Source organism: Wasmannia auropunctata, unplaced genomic scaffold (assembly GCF_000956235.1).
Source record: "Wasmannia auropunctata unplaced genomic scaffold, wasmannia.A_1.0 LD336101.1, whole genome shotgun sequence".
Lineage (NCBI taxonomy): Eukaryota > Metazoa > Arthropoda > Insecta > Hymenoptera > Formicidae > Wasmannia > Wasmannia auropunctata.
Window position 1 is genome coordinate 3,368,434 of NW_012026789.1, and position 20,421 is coordinate 3,388,854.

At 34.8% G+C, this 20,421-nt stretch overlaps 2 protein-coding genes across 6 annotated transcripts; both read left to right on the forward strand.

The window, feature by feature from the left end:
• Positions 1-2,268: 2,268 nt before the first annotated feature.
• Positions 2,269-10,693, forward strand: LOC105459419. Of its 3 annotated transcripts, none has more exons than XM_011705428.1 (9): positions 2,269-2,337; positions 6,661-6,933; positions 7,224-7,487; positions 8,385-8,554; positions 8,901-8,972; positions 9,365-9,663; positions 9,783-9,944; positions 10,018-10,128; positions 10,270-10,693. In XM_011705428.1, exons 1-9 carry the CDS (start codon positions 2,299-2,301, stop codon positions 10,452-10,454), a joined length of 1,575 nt encoding a protein of 524 aa, XP_011703730.1. In that variant the 5' UTR covers positions 2,269-2,298; the 3' UTR covers positions 10,455-10,693. The 3 variants fall into 3 exon arrangements, with proteins under 3 accessions (XP_011703730.1, XP_011703738.1, XP_011703724.1); XM_011705436.1 differs by lacking the exon at positions 2,269-2,337 and adding an exon at positions 4,512-4,639; XM_011705422.1 differs by lacking the exon at positions 2,269-2,337 and adding an exon at positions 5,652-6,088.
• A 3,911-nt stretch (positions 10,694-14,604) lies between these two features.
• On the forward strand, positions 14,605-20,399 carry LOC105459404. 3 transcript variants are annotated; one of them, XM_011705411.1, is made up of 10 exons: positions 14,605-14,991; positions 15,833-15,927; positions 16,662-16,934; positions 17,225-17,488; positions 18,072-18,241; positions 18,606-18,677; positions 19,064-19,362; positions 19,484-19,645; positions 19,719-19,829; positions 19,971-20,399. In XM_011705411.1, exons 3-10 carry the CDS (start codon positions 16,695-16,697, stop codon positions 20,153-20,155), a joined length of 1,503 nt encoding a protein of 500 aa, XP_011703713.1. In that variant the 5' UTR covers positions 14,605-14,991; positions 15,833-15,927; positions 16,662-16,694; the 3' UTR covers positions 20,156-20,399. The 3 variants fall into 3 exon arrangements, with proteins under 3 accessions (XP_011703713.1, XP_011703703.1, XP_011703692.1); XM_011705401.1 differs by lacking the exon at positions 15,833-15,927; XM_011705390.1 differs by lacking the exons at positions 14,605-14,991; positions 15,833-15,927 and adding an exon at positions 15,951-16,558.
• Positions 20,400-20,421: the final 22 nt, after the last annotated feature.

Sequence of the window (20,421 nt, forward strand, 5' to 3'; positions counted from 1 at the left end):
ATACATATTACCAGAATGTTCAGACGTATAAATCGGCTTTTCTCTTAAGCTTCTTCAACGTTTTATTTACAAAATTAAATAATTTATAATTTTTTGATGCTCTCTTCTTTATCGTATTACAATTTATGCGCGTTATAATCATCTCGGATAAGCATAATTTGCATACTCTGCGTTAGTGCGTGCTTTACGTCTTTACGGTGAATGACTTATATTAACGTCACGAAAGCATTACGTGCATAATATTTAATTCGTAATTTTCTTTATCAACGTAACACGAGATAAAACTGCGCTTTATACAGGGTGTTCCCGAAATTCGCGAATCAAAATATCATAGCAAAAAAGTCTTCGAAAAATTAAATAAATAAGTTACTTATAAATTTTTATTTTAAGCAGTAGTTTTTGAGATAAAAGAGTTTAAATTTAGACAATCATAAATTACGGTTAAACGGAAATATATTCGTGAGCGCATCGATAGTGTTAGTAGTCGCGCACTTCACGCGTGTACTAATCCATAATTGGCTACATTTAAACTCTTATATCTCAAAAACTACCGCTTAAAATAAAAATTTACAAATAACTTTCTTAATTTTTCGAAGACTTTCTCGCTATGATATTTTGATTCGCCAATTTCGGGAACACCCTGTATATATATATATAACAGTCGAGCCTTTCTCAACGCGATCGCATATTAATTCACGACCGGAAGATTTAAGCGCGCGCGAAAAAGATCGCGGCTTAAAATGAGACTCTTTAGCGTGATTGGGATGCCACGGAGAGAAATTGCTAATGCGCTTAACGAGACGATTAGAGAATATCCTATGCATTTTGTGCGCGGGTATGCGCGGTTTACTTTTACCGAACGATGTAAATTGATAAAACCGGTTCCCCTCCCCCTTCCCCCCTCGGCTAGTGTTGCACTTCAAGATATACCGCTTACTCGCATTCCACGGTTAGTGATTACTTTATCAACCCTTCGTCATACTAAATTAACAAGCGTCAGTTTTAACTTTTTAATTTTACGTTTCAATTACTATATCAGCTCCCGTAAAAGATTACGTTCAAAGCAAAAGTCTTTTAAAATGCATAAATCGTTTTCTCTGGCATTGTCCATTTTAACAATAATCTACATCTCGTATCGTTTGTCATAAATCCCTACTATACTTATCGATTTTGTGCTAATTTTATGCAGTGTTATTTGCTCATTGTTGCTCTATACATATATTAAACGAAATCATCTTATTTCTTCATTTTATATTTTCGAAATTATCTTAAATCTACATTTTTGTAAAGTTTTGTAATTAGAAGCGTTTACATAATTCAAAAAGATATAATTTTTATTTTCGACGGGTTTCGATTATGTGATAAATTCTTTATGCAAAACAATTATTATTATTCAATAAATTATTCAATGGTAAAATTATTATTTTATTCTCTTGTTACCCATAATTTCTTTATCTTTCCGCAATGAGATTACCGTTTGCTCCTACAGCTCGCAGTTCTTACGATATTGTATAGAGGTCGACTATATACACAACTCTTTAACTTCCCAGCGTTTTATATGTTTTTCTGTTTATTTATTATCTGTTGGAATTTACCAAAAAATTATGTAAATATGTTATTTATTTTATTATCATATACTTTCATTATTTGCAATAACAATCTTTTTTATATTAAATGCTTAACATTTAATTCCTCAAGGAGGGAAAATTAAAAGATTTTTAATCTTCAATTTTTACAAATTTTAACGATTTCTTTTGTCATCACAAAACTTGAGAGAATGCAAAAAATTACTTTACATATAAAGTTTTTTTTTATTATTGCATTGGATTGTGCGTTAGAATTTTCTGCTTATAAATTTTAAACATATGTCTATTTTTTTATTATGTACTTACTTTAAGTACAGAGACTATACGTTAATTCAGTTATATAAAACAGACATAAACATGCTACATAGTTTGTAAGTATGACTTACAATTAGCGGAATATCCAGAGATGACTAATCACCAAAGACGTAATAAGGCGGTGGGTTCCAAGGAACGTATCCCATGCGTAACTTTGCCAAAGGACATTGCTAAAGCAAGGATAAAATTTATTTATAAATGTAATATAATTATGTATTTTTTCCATAAATTTAAATTGTGAAATATTATTTGTAATTAATGCCAAAATTAGGTATTCATTTTGAATGCCGAACGTTTCGATCACGGCACTGTGTATTGAACTGAGCTTAATCAGTACAAGCTGATACAAACCTGTTTTCCTGTTCTTCAGTCACCAGTTGACCACTACGGCAACAACATGCACAAAATATTCAAGAAACTTGGTAGGAAATCGAAAGTAAGAATTAAGATAACATTTTCTAGAGTTATTTTGATAATTGTGTACACGTGCGCGGATACATGTACGTATATCCATATTTTTATCGTTGCACAATAAAAATATGGATATGTGCAATGCATATGTATATGTGTATACAGTATACCGAGTCAAAAGTATTGTATCATACAGAAAAATATAGAAAACGCAAGTAAATTATTCAGTTTTTTGTTTTTTCCTAAAAAAAAAATTTGATTTATGTATGTACGTCTGTTTTCATTAAGACTTCGTTGGTTGTAATGCAATACTTTTGGTTGGTATTGAAATGACTGATAAATTATCGCTTGTTCGAGAATTTGATCTGATTATTACAGAGGCTAAGAAGAATCGTATAAATATCTATTAAGCGCTTTGGATTTTAAATTCAAAATATACTGCATTTTACATTATGCTTTATGTCGCTTTATCATTCAAGTTTGTAATACTTATTATTGAAATTTATCATACATAAAATCAGAAAAAATTATATTGGAAATATAATTTTATTTTATACAATTATATTTAATCGGGAAATATCTTTAATATCGCTTTTACTGTAATAATGTATTTAAACTTGAAAAAGAATTTTATTTTGATCTTTTGCCACGTATATCCAATTTGAATACACATCTATATAAGTTCAAGTCGTTGTATTACTAACATCACGTTTTTTACTTACTACTATCTTTATATAAATCAAGGCACTAGAAATTGAGATAATAAATGCACTTTGTGCATTGATTTTATATGATATATTATAAATTTTGGAGAGGTCTATCACTTTGCTAAAGTTTATTTTATTTTTAAAACATATTATTGGAAAACGTATTTTAAATATAAAAAATTTATTTAAAATCATTCTATCATTATTATATATATGTAAAATAATAATGCAGAGCTAAGGAATCGATTATAAAAATCCATGTGGAACTTGAGTGAGAGTGGGTGCGAGTGTGCGATCAGGCGTATTATAGAAGCGATTTAGAAAAAATAAGATAAGTAAGCAGGTTAAGTAAGTAAGGTGTAGAGAAATAAGAGTAAGCGGAAGTAGAGCAAGTGGATGGAAAGATAGGTATTGAGGAAATAGGTTTCAAGGCAATTTAGATTTAGAAAGGCGAGTTATGGCGACAAAAGAGACGGGTGATTCAGGAGGTAGAAAGGTCAAAAGAATAAAGCAGATGATGCTAAAATGATGCCCGCACTCCTGATGGCGTCGCTGTTTCATCGACGACTTGTATAGGTGCGATATTGATGTAGTAGTGCGTAGATGTTTAAAAGATAATTATAAGAAGCAAATGAAGGAATTGAGTAGAAAAGGGAGGATGGCGGCAAGAAAGGTACATAGTATAGGAGAATGATTATGTAAAAATCATTTTAGGAGGAGAAAATTCTATTCTATTCTACAATAATCTATGTAGTGAAGACGCAATGTTAAAGACGCAGAAGATTACAGCTTGCAGAATTGTTAGATAATTGCAGCTATTTAATATTCAATCAGTATGTTGCATTAGATTGATAGTCAATTGCATTTTCTCCGCTATGCTTCTCTTGTGTGTTGAATTCGCAAATCAAATATGCAAGAAAAATAGCGAGAAAAATAGCAGAAATCAAACAGCCGAGTGATCTGCCGACGATCTAAAGAAGCCTCTAAGTATACTAATAGGGGAATCGAGTTCAATAATACCTCGACAACGAGCAGCTTACTCCTTTTTCAGTCTCTTCCGTTTTTTCACGAAAAAATGCACGGAATAAAACTCGCGGATCTGCAATACGCGTGCACCACACTACGGGCGCGTATGTGCGTATAAAGAGCTGAGGACATAGCATAATACACAAAGATTTTTCGTAATAACTCTTTAAGGAAGCGCATGTTGTGAAATGTTTATTTGTTGTATACTTCTTTCACTGGTTGGAGCTTTTATTAACACCGAGTTAGTATTTTTTTCATGAAATTCGTTAATTAAATCGAGTTCAGCTGTGTGTTTTTGCTTTTTGTGGAATTAGTTCGCATATTTTTGCGTTCTTTTATAGAATAATCGAGCTGCCAAAGAGGCGCGTCAGCAAATGCTAGCGAAAAATCCGCCGGAGATCTCATGGGAGAATACGCTGGGCTCGCCCAACGGCGTGCCCTTCGACAACGACACGAAAGAGCTGTATACTGAATTAATCTTAATAGACACAAGCTGATACAAACCTGTTTTTCTGTTCTTCTGTTCAGTCATCAGTTGGCCACTACGGCAACAACATGCACAAAGTATTCAAGAAACTTGGTAGTAAACTGGAAGTAAGAATTAAGATAACATTTTCTAGAGTTATTTTGATAATTATGTACATGTGCGCGGATGCATGTACGCGTGTGCATACATATATCCATATCTTTATCGCTGGAATGTATATGTATATACAGTATACCGAGTCAAAAGTATTGTATCGCATAGAAAAATATAGGAAACGCAAGTAAATCATTCAGTTTTTTATTTTTTTCTAAAAAGAAATTTGATTTATGTACATCTGTTTTCATTAACACTTCACTGCTTTTATGTGTAATGCAATACTTTTAATTGGTATTGAAATGTACTGATAAATGATTGCATGTTTGGGAATTTGTTCTGATTATTACAGAGCCTAAGGAGAATCGTATAAGTATCTACTAAACGGTTTGGATTTTAAATTCAAATATACTGCATTTTACATCATGCTTTATGTCCCTTTATCATTCGAGTTTGTTATACTTATTATTGAAATATACCATACTTAAAATCTTATATTGAAAGCTTTTACATTTTATCGAAAAACATTTTTAATATTTTTTACTGTAATAATAAGTATTCAAACTTGAAAAAGAATTTTATTTTGATATTTTGATTAGCACGCATATCCAATTTAGATACACATCTATGTAAGTTTAAGTCGCTGTATTACTAACATCACTTTTCTTATTTGTTACTATATCTGTATATAAATCAAGGCACTAAAAATTGAGATAGTAAATGCACTTTATGCATTGATTTTATATGATATATTGTAAATTCTGGAGAGGTCTATTACTTTGCCAAAGAATTTATTTTCAAAAATGTTATTAGAAAACGTATTTTAAATATAAAAAATTTATTTAAAATCACTATATTATTCTATAACTACATCACTATATCATTATTATATATATAAAATAATAGTGCGGAGAGGCTAAGGGATTATAAAAATCCATGTGGAAGTTGAATGAGAGTGGGTGCGAGTATGTGATCAGGCGTATTATAGACGCGATTTAGAAAAAATAGCACAAGTAGTAAGGTATAGAGAAATAAGAGTAAACGGAAGTAAGATAAGTGGATGGAAAGATAGGTATTGGGGAAATAGGTTTTAAGACGATTTAGACTTAGAAAGGCGAGTTATGACGACAAGAGAAACGGGTAATTCAGGAAGTGTAGGAAGGTCGAAAGGATAAAGCAGGTGATGCTAAAATGACGGCCGAACACCTGATGGCGTCGCTGTTTCACTGACGATTTATATGGATACGATATTGATATAGTAGTGCGTAGATGTTTAAAAGACAATTATAAGAAGCAAATGAAGGAATTGAATAGAAAAGAGAGAATGGCGACAAGAAAGGTATTTAGGAGAATGATTATGTAAAAATGATTTTAGGAGAAGAAAATTCTATTCTATTCTACAAAAATCCATGTGGAGAAGACGCAGTGTTAAGACGCAGAAGGTTTATTCAGTTTGCAGAATTGTAAGATAATTGCAGTAATTTTTAAGAGAATATTCAATCAGTACATTGCATTAGATCGGTAGTCAATTGCATTTTGTCCACTATGCTTCTCTTGTGTTGAATTCGCAAATCGAATATGCTACAAAAATAGCAGAAATCAAACAGTCGAGTGATCTGCCGACGATCTAAAGAAGCCTCTAAGTTGTTTAAGTAGTCTAACAATAAGTATACTAATAGGAGAATCGAGTTCAATAATACTTCGGCAACGAGTAGTCCTTTTCGATCTCTTCCGTTTTTTCACGAAAGAATGCGCGGAATAAAACTTGTAGAACTGCAACGCGCGTGCACCACACTACAGGCGCGTCTAAAGAGCGGCCGACATAGCATAATACACAAAGATTTTTCGCAGTAACTCTTCAAGGAAGAGCATGTTGTGAAATGTTTGTGTGTTATGTATTTTCTTTTACTGGGAATTGGAGCTGTTATTAACCGAGTTAGTTTTTTTCATGAAATTCGTGAATTAGATCGAAAGTTCAGCGGAGTTCTTTTGCTTTTTGCGAAATCAGTTCGCATATTTTCGCGTTCTTTCGTAGAATAATCGAGCTGCGGAAGAGGCACGTCAGCAGACGCTAGTGAAAGATCCGCCGGAGATCTCATGGGAGAATACGCTGGGTTCACCCAACGGTGTGCCCTTCGACGACGACACGAAAGAGCTGCTGAAGAAATGCCTCGACGTCTCCGTGCCGCCACCGACCAACGTGGCAGAGCTAATCAAACGGAGCAATGCGTTCCCCACAATGTTTCCAATTAACACCGTAAGATGCGCCGCTTTGAAGGACAGGGGAATCAGCACGGATTCTATCGAGGTTTGCGTAAACTTAGCAAATTATTTGATCGAGCGATTAATCAGTCAAAAGGAGCACACGCTTATTAATTAAATAATATTTCTATTTTAAATAATAATTTTTTTAAATATTTAATATTTTTTTATCGTGATTTGAAAATTTAATTGACAAAATTTGTCCATTTTCTGTACAGTTTAAAAATTAACAGTTTCTGCACTCAAATCCGAGATACCTTTATCATTTCTTTTTATGGCGTTCAATAATTTCGACTAACTTAACACAGACAGATAATCTTTGATGATATTTTTTAGTTCAATGCAAATTCGGTATATCCGTTGATACATGAAGCGATGTTGCCCTTGATTGCGCGATGGTTGAAACACAAGCGGTTGTACGGTAGCTCAGTTGAGAAAGTCATGTACGCGGACATGGGTCTCGTCCAATTCATCCATCGCCTGCTGGATAAGAGGGTGGCTTCCTTCGGCGGTCCTAATGATCGCTGGAAATTACTCGATAACAAGAGCGGCTTCGATGGATGGGAGAGCGTCGGTACCGATCACGAGAAGGAACCATTGGTAAGTACGTGACACCGTCTTACTCAAACAATACTTCATGAAAAGCAATTATAATAATTAGATTATCTGTGTGAAATATATAATTATATATATTATATAAGATAATAATAAAACTTAAGAGATAATGCATACAAGAATTTTACTGTTAATTGATTTTCAAATTTTAAATCTCTTGTAACAATGACATAAGTAATACCGAAACATTGGCTGAATAAAAGTTAAGAATAAATAAAATCAAAAATATGATTACTCTCTTTATACCATTACAGAAGTAGATAGACGTTAGCTTAAAGAACGAATCTTGAAATACTTTTTATCACCCCAAAAGAAATGTTCTACTTATAAACGGGAAATTCCTTTAACCATTTCCTCTAAGAAAAAGTTTTACATGAAGCATATTCCTCAGCTATAACGCGTATTTATCTATAAAGAAGTGGACCATGCGTTATAATCAAAAATAAATTCTCATAGTAATTCGACATTCTTCTACATTTTAGAATATATACTCATAGTAATTCGATATTGCTCTACAATTTAGAATATTTTTTCGAAATATTTATTTAATATTAAGAGAAAAATCTTTTAGCATCAAGAGATCACTGCTAAAGGATATAATATTTTTTTGGGGTGATCATTTTCTTGTAAATATTGTAAATAATATTAGCATAAAAATTCTCATCTCTACCCTTATTCTTTTTTCTTTTACTGCGTTTTATAATACAGGCCATTATATTGCCTACGGATTAATGTAACGTTATACATACGCTTACCGATATTGGAAGTTTATTGGATATTGAAAACAAGATAATGTTTTATAATATCATTTTCTCTCGTATATTATTTTCTCCGCGCGACCTCGCGACGCCTTAATAAACATCTTTAAAATCTGATGAATAGGTCCTATCGAAATGCTTGAGCTACGATGAGATAAAACTGTCCGCAATGATGGTGGTGTCATCTCACACGCAGTTCATAAACGACGGCTCGCGAAATAATTCAGGTATCGTGAGCCGTGACCCAGACGCAGTCCAACCCAATGGGATTATTATGGGTGTTGCAGGCACAAGGTTCTATGCAAATTATTTAACCCTTCTTTTCGGAGGAATATTTTTATACGTGCAAACTCTCCATGTGACGTGTTGCCGTCGGCGTCTGCAGATGCGTGTTATATTTTTATCTCTTTTGCGTGCGCAGTTATTTACTGGAAACGTAAAAATTTTCGCTTAAAAAATTCCGTTAAAAATAAAAACAATATAGTCGCCTTTAATAAAATATAATTAATAATTCTTTTATTTTTATTTAAAAACAAATAGAAAATTTCGCTCCCTTTTGTAGACAATAAATTCCGTCGCGAATTTACCGCCATATTATCATTAAATTTGGACCATTTGTGTCATTTGATTTGTCATGTAGATTCGAAAAGTCCCGAGTTATGGAGTATCAGGACATCATCGTCACGCCACAGCAGAACAATATAGATAACGGGTAAGTGATAACTTTCCGCAATAATTGTCAATATCAAAAATATCAAATTGTCCGCATAAATGTAAATTTATTGAGCGGTACATATACGAAAATAAATTCAATCGTATCGCACTGGATAACATCGATAATTTAATGGTGCAGTTAATTTTTTAAATTCTTTTTATTAATAATGGAGATATTAATAAAGGTCTCTCTACTAACAAAAATATTAATAAGATGCACGCATCACTTCTGCGAAAAATTAGTTGCATGTCATTTGAACTTTAAGTCCGGCGAAATAATAATGAAGTATGGTAATAACGGAATTAAGTTACGTTATAATGTGCTCTAGTTCTTTTTGCAGTACATGAATACAATTTTTTTTTAAAGACTAAAAAATCTGTGCGAAATAGATACGGATCAGCGATGGATGGCACATCCGAGGGAAAACGCGAGATGCGTGTTTTATGGGCCAAGTTTTATGGCGAGGATTATCACCCGCTCTACGAAGAAACCGTGAAGCGCATGAAGTCGAAAGAGAATAGGCGATATGTATCGTTGGGCAAGTTACTCGTTGGTCAGATAATCTTCGATATCGAGAACTACATGAAGAGAACCTTGCTCTCCGTAGAAATAATACTGCTCGAAGCGAACAGCCGCGCCGAGAAGCAAAACACGACGGCTTTCTTACACGTGATTGGCTTTGGCCTCGGTTAGTGCGAAATTCTTATTGTTAAGTTTAAGCACTTAAATATTATAACTAATTATTATGAAATTATTTCTTATATTTTACTGTTTAATTATTTACTAATTAAATAATACGATCGGCAGGTGTTCGGAGAATATTTGAGGATCAGGAAGTCTACTTCTTGAAAGCGTTCGAGATCGCCCTCTGGAAAATCAAAAAGAAGCTCAAGTACGTCTCTGACATCATGTTCGCTAATTTTCAGCAACAAAAATGCGGCAATGCGGGAAACGGCGATCATCTGGGCGGTTCGTACACATCATAATAAATGGCTAAATATGAACATCTTTATACTTTTACACAATGGTATATTATTTTTAGGTATAAAGATACATTTTGCTCTGAGAGAACCACACAGCAGACTGTTCCAAGCCAAAGACGCGAGTAAACTCCTCGTTGTAACTTACGCTTGGGATGGAAATGCATTGCCAGGTTTAAATATTATTTATTTGTCTAAGTTTTCATTTATTTAGTACTGATATGAATTTTAATATTTTATTTAATCCATCATTTTTTATGAGAAAGTAAGTATCTTTGTTAAGATCTTCAAGACAATGATGTTCCTCTCTGCAGGGAATGAATTCTGGGTAGGGAGTCTAACAAAAAGCAGCGCTCCAGCTGCCGCGTGCAGCACCCAAATAACCGAGCTGCATAATTCCAAGATCAATCCACGCGCGTACGGCGCCAGCTTGCACGTCGCATCCGCGGAGCATGGAATTCTGCACATATCGGATTACGCGAAACTCCATCTTACTTAGGTAACCCTCGATAAACGCCTCCTTATCGACGCTGGTCTTCCTTGCTGAAACCGAAGTTTGATTTTGCGATCCACTGAAACTATAAACGGTGTTGTCTTTATACTGTCAACACACACCTTTATTCATTTGAGAAAAAATCTCGCTTTTTTTCTTACCTTTGTATTTTATTAGAAGAAATACATAATAATCGATAATATATTGCAAGTACTTACCAGGAAATATTCGATTATCGAAAAAATTGAATTTATTAAATGATTTATCCTTTCTTTCCTCCACTCGCTTATTCTCCTCTATATAATAAAAGTTAATAATTTAATTTAATTTTTTTACTGTAATGAAGATCTTAATAATGACATTGCTCTTATCTATAACTTTCAATCTATTTTTAACATATAAACATATAGAATAGAATTAACCGTATAGAAAACTTGATTTTCGAAATATAATGTTATTATTAAAACATTGCCTTTATAGATACATAAAAAAATCAAATAATAGACCCATACAATTAGAATTATAATAAAAATATACAAGACATGAAGGCATTTAAATTTAAAAAGATATATTTTGTGAAACTGAAAAAAGTGAAAAAAATTTTTTTTATTCTTTGCTATGCGTGAGACATTAAGTTCCCCATCACTTTTAAAACCGTTATGAAAAATGTTAGTTTTGAAAATACCGTTTAAAAGCACATCGTCCCACGTGTACGATCAGTATCTCTCGACGAATGCGTTCGCCCAAACTTTAAGGAAAGGGCCGGCCTGGCGGACAACAACGGGCAATTATGAAGACCATCTCGATCACCGCGAAGTCAGCGTAGCCGCAGCGCGAACGTGGACTGCTTAAGGAAGTACACGGAGTGTCGCGTGGAGGAACGTCGGCACACAGAAATCAGTGACAGCAAATTGGACATCTCAAAGTGGGCACCGTTACCGAAGAACGTGCCTCGGGGTGCCCAGCAAGGGGGAGCGATCAAGAGACTCTTGAGGGACGAGCGGCAGGAGAGCGTCGACGAGTCGGCGGCGAGTGCCGAGAAGTGGCCGACGAGATCTCCCCCGTCGACTGAGACTCGAACCTCCAGGATCGCACCCGAGGTCGTCGATGGTCGACCTCAGCACTCTGTCAGGAGTCACAGCACCGACGTGACTGCTCTTAAGAGTCCGACGAAACGCATCACCGAGCAGCGAACACACATGGACTGCAGCGACCCGCGAAATCGCCACGAGGTTGACCGCACACATTTTCCACATCTGAAAGCGAGGAATGCCGTGATCGGGAGAAGTGCGATTGAATCATAGGCGTGATTGAATACAATAGTTATGGATCCTCCAACGGATAATGTCCAACGTCTAGTTTCGGTCAGACTTCTCTGCTTTCTTCGTTCGCCTTTTCCTTCTGAGTCTGGCCGAGCCGATGTTTTGGCGGTGTTCATCGATGAAAGTTCACTTTGGTGAAGGATCGAGTGCACAGAGCAACGTGAAAACATAGTTGCGTCTGGTTTGCTCCATCGACCAGAACTAGTCGCTAATATCTTTTCGTTGTGACGCATCGTATATTTGTGGTTGTGTTGGACTAAGAGACGGTTTTTTAAAAATAGCCACTCGACACGTAATAACGAGAATTTTTGAAGTTTGTAGAAATTTCAATGTTAAGATGTACTTCAATCTCTTTTGTTTACGTAGGATAATTACTTTTACATTATTTGAAAAAAAGACAGCTTTATAATAAAGATTCTTTAAAAATGCATATATATAATATTGAATTTAATATAGGATATTAATGTTGAATTTGCGATTTTTCTTGTATATTTTAAGCCATAATTAATAGTTTTTATCTAAAACTATCAGACACTAGCTTAACTTAATCATTTATACGTATAAATTAAAAATTCTTACATATAATAGATTGCGTCATCAAATACCTTTAATAAGGATCAATAAAAGTTTATGCCATGGTGATAGAAAACGAATGTTAGTAGATTTTTTATCTCATTAAAAGACGAAGATCATCAATTCCTATTTAAATTACGTTGAATTAATCAATTACATTAATCATGGACAGTATATTTTTATCAGAATTAATTAATTAAATTAATTATTTTTAACAGAATAATAATCGAGACTTTTGCTTTGTATGTGTCCTTGCGTAAATATGCATTTATAATTTATATAATTGAATTAACAAATAAACTATTGAGGCAAAAGTTCGACCTTGGACGTACTTACGATTTTCTCAGATGGCTACCACAAATCAACGGCGAAATTTCATCGAGAAAGTTTCCCCTTGCGAGAATTGACTATAAAATCACGAAGAGCGTGGCTAACCAGTGGATGACGTTCGCGAAAAGTTCGTTACTCGGCTCTGTGCCAAGGATAAATTCCAAAAGGACGGATTCCATGACGAAGCACGATAGAAGGAACGAAGGCTCGTGCAAGGACTTTTCAAGGGACGCGGACGCCTCCAAGTGGCAACCCCCCAGAAATTTCTCCCCAGTGTAGAGCGAGAAAGGACGCTTGCAAAGGCAAAGTATGCAAAGCGAGAATCCTTATTTTTTACAGGCATCCGATTTATGCGGTCTACTTTGATAAATAAACAACGTCTGATTGCAGATGAGCTGGATATTCCAGCAGAGATTATTCCTCGACCTTTGTCGACACTAATAAGCGACCGAAAGACTGCTTCTTAAGCTATATCGACATTAACGAGCGAGTGAAAGATTGCTCCTTGAACTATATCGATACTAACGAACGAGCGAACAAGCTCAGAGAACATATACGATACTTATACGATTTCAGGACGCAGAACGAGTGGCCAAAGGGGGAGACCTCCCGGAAGAACACTTGAATCAACAAGAGCAGCAGCGAGAAGAAGAGACCGTAATTATCAGCCGATTCGTAGAAATAGTCAGGATTTAGAATTTAATGACAGAATCGATATTTTTAAGGTATTAATGCTAAAAGTTCTTTTAGGGCCAATATTGAAATTTATGTTTGGAAGCGTCAACTCATCTCACTTTTATCTTTATCTTCCGTAGAGTCCAAGATCTTCCAAGACTCCACAGGAGGAGGACATGTGGAGGCCGAAACGCAGTACTCATACTTATAGAAGCGATTTAGAAAAAATAGGATAAGTAGTGGATTACGTAAGTAAGGTGTAGAGAAATAAGAGTAAGCGGAAGTAAGGCAAGTGGAGGAAAAGATAGGTATTGAAGAAATAGGTTTCAAGGCGATTTAGAGAAAGGTGAGTTATGGCAACAAGAAAGACTGGTTTCAGGAGGCGTAAGAAGGTAGGAAAGATTAAGTAAGTGATGCTGGAATGACGGCCAAATTCCTGATGGCGTCGCTGTTTTATCGACAATTTGTGCATATGTATGTCTGCGATATTGATGTAGTAGTACGTACACGGAAAGAATTTTTTTAAATTTACCCTGCAAATCATGTTAATTATGGGACAATATAGTATTTAGGCAAATTTTACTGTGCACTACAATAGGATTTCGCAGTAAAATTTATTGTAGTGCACAATAAAATTTGCCTAAATACTATATTGTCCCACAATTAACATGATTTTCAGGGTAAATTTTAAAAGAAAATTCTCTCCGTGTAGATGTTTAAAAGACAATTATATGAAGCAAATGAAGGTATTGAGTAGAAAAGGGAGGATGGTGACAAGAAAGGTATATAGGAGAATGATTATGTAAAAATGATTTTATAGGAGGAGAAAATTCTATTGTATTCTACAAAAATCCATGTGATGAAGATCGACGCAGTGTTAAAAACGCAGAAGATTACAGTTCGCAGAATTGTTAGATAATTGCAGCAATTTAAGAGAACATTCAATCAATATATTGCAATTGATTACCAATCATTAGATTGGTAATCAATTGCATTCTCTCCGCTAAGCTTCTCTTGTGTTGAATTCGCAAATCGAACATGCAAGAAAAATAGCAGTAATCAATTAAACAGCCGAGTGATCTGCCGACAATCTAAAGAAGGCTCTACTAATAAGGCAATCAAGTTCAATAATACTTCGACAACGAGCTTACTCTTTTCAGTCTCTTCCGTTTTGTCATGAAAGAATGCGCGGAATAAAACTCGCGGATCTGTAATGCGCGTGCACCACGCCACAGGCGCGCATGTGCGTCTAAAGAGCGGCGGACCAGTGTCTCTTCTACAAGACGTGTCGTTTAGTGCGAGAATATTACATGTCGAAGATATTACGTGTGTTCACCATAGTGGACGTTTCAGGGGGTTGAAAAACCGCGAAACGCGACGCGTTGCTCGTAGTCATTTATACGCCAAAATCACAATCAGCTGCATCAAAAGCAAAGTTTGATTCGTTGACTTTCTTTCCACTTATGTATATCATTGCTTAATTTGTGTGTTTACGTATATTTTCGAAATTCTATATAAAAAGAAAGTGTGGATTTGCATAACATCGTAACGGAGAAAAAATCGAAAAGAAGGGAATTTGTTGCACAATTAATTGGAACTATTAAACTTCGAGAATGTCACTGTTTGCCTGTTGCGTCCGTCAGGTGAGTTGTCAATTGTCCGTCATTGTTTGTCAATAGTTACTGTAGAAATATGCACAAGTTATAGATGTTTTTTCATTCAATATACGAATAGAAAATTTACATATCAATTACGCGATTAGTTAGTTGATTGCGCGCATGCTAATTGCGCGGCGCTTACGAGTTTCACTAATATTATTTTTTGCTTTCATTATCAACATACAAAACATTATAGATAGATAAATTTATTGCTTTTATTACCTATACAAAATTTATAACTATGTATAATAAAATATAATTTTGCCCTTTTGTTATAATTTATTTTATTTACTTTTTTTTCTTTTATTACTTTTATGTTATTTATTTACTATTATGTACATATTTTTAATACATCTTCTTTATAATTTTTTTATTTTGTATTTTTTGATGATTTTATTTGTTTTACATTACATCAAACAAATTATTACCCTATAAAGATAATAATAATTAATGTTATTTTATCTTTAAAACCACAATTTATTAATATTTTAAATACTTGTTGTTTAAAGATATTTACATTTTTAATGACGTTGGTAATACTTTTTTTATTAAAATTCTGTCATTCGTATAATTGATTAAAGCGTATTTGAACGTGTTAGTGTAACTATGATTTAATTTGTTATTTATTTTTTTTAATAAAATAATTGAATTAAGGAAAATATATCTTTTAAATAGGTAATGGATTTTATTAATACGAATTTATTTGTATAAAATTATGAGACAAAAATGGCAGAAAATGTAAATTATTTATAAATAAATCAGAATAACTGATCAGTACACATATAACGTACAGTCATACTTTATTTATATATAAAAATTGTAACAGTTGCTGGCGAAAGGAACAACATTGAAATTGTTTTGCAATGCAAAATAGTCTGAATTCTCTTCGCTCACCCCTATCATTCAGGTGTGGCAAAATCGGTAAATAGAAAAATGAAGTAAGCTGTAGGGCTCACCACGGGCGCCAATGCACGTGCGTGCATGTTTACATCTGTATTCGTGTGCATGTGTATGTCCGTGTGTGCATGCATGTGCTCGCGCCCACGAAGAGAGTGAACGTCAAGCCGCTCGCTAGGGTGAACAGAAACATTTTACGCTATTTAACGGATTTCATGCTCAAGTGTCAAAGCGATCGGCGTCCTTGCTGTAATCAGCGAAGGGTTGTATTAATAGAACGGCGATTCACTATTTTGCAAAATTTTTCTTAGAATCGATTTCGTAGCTCTTTGCTTCGTCGGCGATGTTAAGTCCGATGTGTATAAAGTACGAACCGCGAAGTTGCTGGTTATCGTCACAATAGGCAAATTATTCGCTTGTATTTTTTTCAGCCAAAGTTTCTAAATATAAGTATATATAATATGAAACTGCTCTGTCTCTCTCTCTCTCAGTTGCTTTTGCGACATATATGTCGAAATTTCTGCCAATAACGCAACACGCGGGAAGCATAGTACTCAAAGATTTCTTGCAGTAACTCTTCAAGGAAGTGCATGTTGTGAAATGTTTATTTGTTATGTACTTCTTTCACTGGGAATTGAAGCTTTTATTAACACAAGTTAGTATTTTTTTTCATGAAATTCGCAAATTAGATCGAAAGTTCAGCGATGTGCTTTTGCTTTTTGCGAAATCAGTTCGCCTATCTTCGCGTTCTTTCGTAGAATAATCGTGCTGCGGAAGAGGCGCGTCAGCAGATGCTAGCGAAAGATCCGCCGGAGATCTCATGGGAGAATACACTGGGCTCGCCCAACGGCGTGCCCTTCGACGACGACACGAAAGAGCTGCTGAGGAAATGTCTCGACGTCTCCGTGCCGCCGCCGACTAACGTGGCGGAGCTAATCAGACGAAGCAATGCGTTCCCCACGAAGTTTCCAATTAACACCGTAAGATGTGCCGCTTTGAAGGACAGGGGGATTGGCGCGGATGCTATCGAGGTTTGCGTAAACTTAGCAATATTTGATCGAGCGATTAATAATCAGATAAAAGAAACATTTAATTAAATAATATTTCTATTTTAAATTATAATTTTCTGAAATTTAATGAAAATTTGTTTATCGTAGTTTGAAAATTTAATTGACAAAATTTGCCCTTTTTCTATATGTATAATTTAAAGATCAACAGCTTCTACACTCAAATCTGAGATATCTTTATTATTTCTTTTTATGACGTTCAATAATTTCGGCTAATTTAACAGAGATAGATGATCGTTGACGCTATTTTTTAGTTGAATGCAAATTCGGTATATCCGTTGATACACGAAGCGATGTTGCCCTTGATTGCGCGATGGTTGAAACAAAAGCGGTTGTACGGTAGCTCTGTTGAGAAAATTATGTACGCGGACATGGGCCTCGTCCAATTCATTCATCGCCTACTGGATAAAAGGGCGGCTTCCTTCGGCGGTCCTAATGATCGATGGAAATTACTCGATAACAAGAGTGGCTTCGACGGATGGGAAAGCGTCGGCACCGATCACGAGAAGGAACCATTGGTAAGTACGTGACACCGTCTTACTCGAATCATACTTCATGAAAAGCAATTATAATAGTTAGATTATCTGTGTGAAATATATAATTATATATATTATATAAGATAATAATAAAACTTAAGAGATAAATGCATACATGAATTTTATTGTTAATTTATTTTCCATTTTTAAACCTTTGGTGACGATAATACAAGTAATACCGAAAAATTGGCTAAATAAAAGCTTTTAATAAATAAAAGCAAAAATATGATTACTCCCTCTATGCCATCACAGAAGTAGATATAGATATCAGCTTAAAGAACGAATCTTGAAATACTTTGTACAATTTTCTCGTAAATATTATTATCATAAAATCTCCCATCTCTAGCCTTATTCTTTTTTTCTTTTACTGCGCTTTATAGTACAGGCTATTAAATTGCCTATGGATTAATGTAACGTTACATACGTTTACCGATATTGGAAGTTTATTGGATATTGAAAACAAGATAAAGTTTCATAATACCATTTTCTCTCGTATATCATCTTCTCCTGCGCGACCTTGCGCCGCCTTAATAAACATCTAAAAAATTCGAAATCTGATGAATAGGTCCTATCGAAATGCTTGAGCTACGACGAGATGAAACTGTCGGCAATGATGGTGGTGTCGTCTCACACGGAGTTCATAAACGACGGCTCACGAAATAATAAAGGTATCGTGAGCCGTGACCCAGACGCCGTCCAACCCAAAGGGATTATTATGGGTGTTGTAGGCACAAGGTTCTATGCATTTATTTAACCCCCGCCTTTTCTACGGAGGAATATTTTTATACGTGCAAACTCTCCATGTGACGTGTTGCCGCCGGCGTCTGCAGATGCGTGTTCTATTTTTATCTCTTTCGCGTGCTTGGTTATTTACTAGAAAAATTTTTAACCGTAAAGATTTTTGCGGTTAAAAAACTCCGTTGAAAAAACAAACAATATAGTCATCTGTGCTAAAACACAATTAATCTTTCTTTTATTTTTATTTTCAAAAAATAGTAAATATCGCTCTCTTTTGTAGACAATAAATTCCGTCGCGAATTTGCCGCCCTCGCATTATCATTAAATTCGAGCCATTTTTACCATTTGATTTGTCATGTAGATTCGAAAAGTCCCGAGTTATGGAATATCAAGACATTATCATCGCGCCACAGCAAAACAATATGGATAACGGGTAAGCGATAATTTTCCGCAATAATTGTTAATATTAAAAATATTAAATTGTCCGTATAAATGTAAATTTATTGAGCGGTATATATCTGAGACAAAATTCAAATTTGCATCGCACTGGATAACATCGATACTTTAATATGTAGTTAACTTTTAAAATTCTTTTTATTAATAATTGAGGTATTAATAAAGGTCTCTCTATTAATAAAGGTATTATAAGTTTCACGTATCACTTTTGCGAAAAATTAGTTGCACGTTATTTGAACATGAAGCCCGGTGGAATAATAATAAAATAATAACGGAATTAAGCTACGTTATAACGTGCTCTAGTTCTTTTTGCAGTACACGAATGAAATTTTTCTGAAAGAATCAAAAATCTGTGCAAAATAGATACGGATCCGCGATGGATGGCACATTCGAGGGAAAACGCGGGATGCGTGTTTTATGGGCCAAATTTTACGGCGAGGATTATCACCCGCTCTTCGAGGAAACCGTGAAACGCATGAAGTCGAAAGAGAACAGGCGATATGTATCGTTGGGCAAGTTACTCGTTGGTCAGTTAATCTTCGATATCGAGAACTACATGAAGAGAACCTTGCTCTCCGTAGAAATAATACTACTCGAGGCGAACAGCCGCGCCGAGAAGCAAAACACGACGGCTTTCTTACACGTGATTGGCTTTGGCCTCGGTTAGTGCGAAATTTGTATTGTTAAACTTAAGCACTTAAATGTTATAACTATAATTATTATGAAATTATTTCTCATATTTTGTTGTTTAATTATTAACTAATTAAATAATACGATCGGCAGGTGTCCGGAGAATAATTCAGGATCAGGAAGTCTACTTCCTGAAAACGTTCGAGATCGCCATCAGGAAAATGAATAAGAAGCTCAAGTATGTCTCTGACATCATGTTCGCTTATTTCCAGCAACAGAAATGCGGCGGTGCGGGAAACGGCGATTATCTGGGCGGTTGGTACCCATTATAATAAATGGCTAAATATAAACATCGTTATACTCTTACACAATGGTATATTATTTTTAGATATAAAGATACATTTTGCTCTGAGAGAACCACACAGCAGACTGATCCGAGCCAAAGACGCGAGTAAACTCCTCGTTGTAACCTACGCTTGGGATGGAAATGCATTGCCAGGTTTAAATATTATTTATTTATCTAAATTTTCGTTTATTTAGTGATGCTGATATGAATTTTAATATCTTATTTAATCCATGATTTCTAAAGGAGTAAATATTTTTTTTAATATCTTCAAGACAACGATATTCTTTTCTGCAGGGAATGAATTTTGGGTAGGATGTCTAGAAACCAGCAGCGCTCCAGCTGCCGCGTGCAGCACTCAAATAGCCGAGCTGCATAACTCCAAAATCAATCCACGTGCGTGCGGCGCCAGCTTGCACGTCGCATCCGCGGAGCATGGAATCCTGCACATATCGGATTACGCGAAGCTCCATCTTACTTAGGTAACCCTCGATAAGCGCCTCCTTATCGACGCTGGTCTTCCTTGCTGAAACCGAAGTTCGATTTTGCGATCCACTGGAACTATAAATAGTGTTGCCTTTATATTGTCAACACACACCTTTATTCATTTGAGAAAAAAATCTCGCTTTTTTTCTTACCTTTGTATTTCATTAGAAGAAATACATAATAATCGATAATATATTGCAAGTACTTACCAGGAAATATTCGATTATCGAAAAAATTGAATTTATTAAATGATTTATCCTTT

What these genes read in the sequence shown, in the direction of transcription:
- LOC105459404 (XM_011705390.1), top strand. Translation starts at nt 16,517, where the DNA reads ATGTACTTCTTTCACTGGGAATTGAAGCTTTTATTAACACAA. An exon ending in ATCACGAGAAGGAACCATTG is followed by an intron (nt 17,489 to 18,071) that starts GTAAGTACGTGA and finishes TCTGATGAATAG; the next exon opens with GTCCTATCGAAATGCTTGAG. An exon ending in AAACGGCGATTATCTGGGCG is followed by an intron (nt 19,646 to 19,718) that starts GTTGGTACCCAT and finishes TATTATTTTTAG; the next exon opens with ATATAAAGATACATTTTGCT.
- LOC105459419 (XM_011705422.1), top strand. Translation starts at nt 6,035, where the DNA reads ATGTGGAGAAGACGCAGTGTTAAGACGCAGAAGGTTTATTCAGTTTGC. An exon ending in AAACGGCGATCATCTGGGCG is followed by an intron (nt 9,945 to 10,017) that starts GTTCGTACACAT and finishes TATTATTTTTAG; the next exon opens with GTATAAAGATACATTTTGCT. An exon ending in GGATGGAAATGCATTGCCAG is followed by an intron (nt 10,129 to 10,269) that starts GTTTAAATATTA and finishes TCCTCTCTGCAG; the next exon opens with GGAATGAATTCTGGGTAGGG.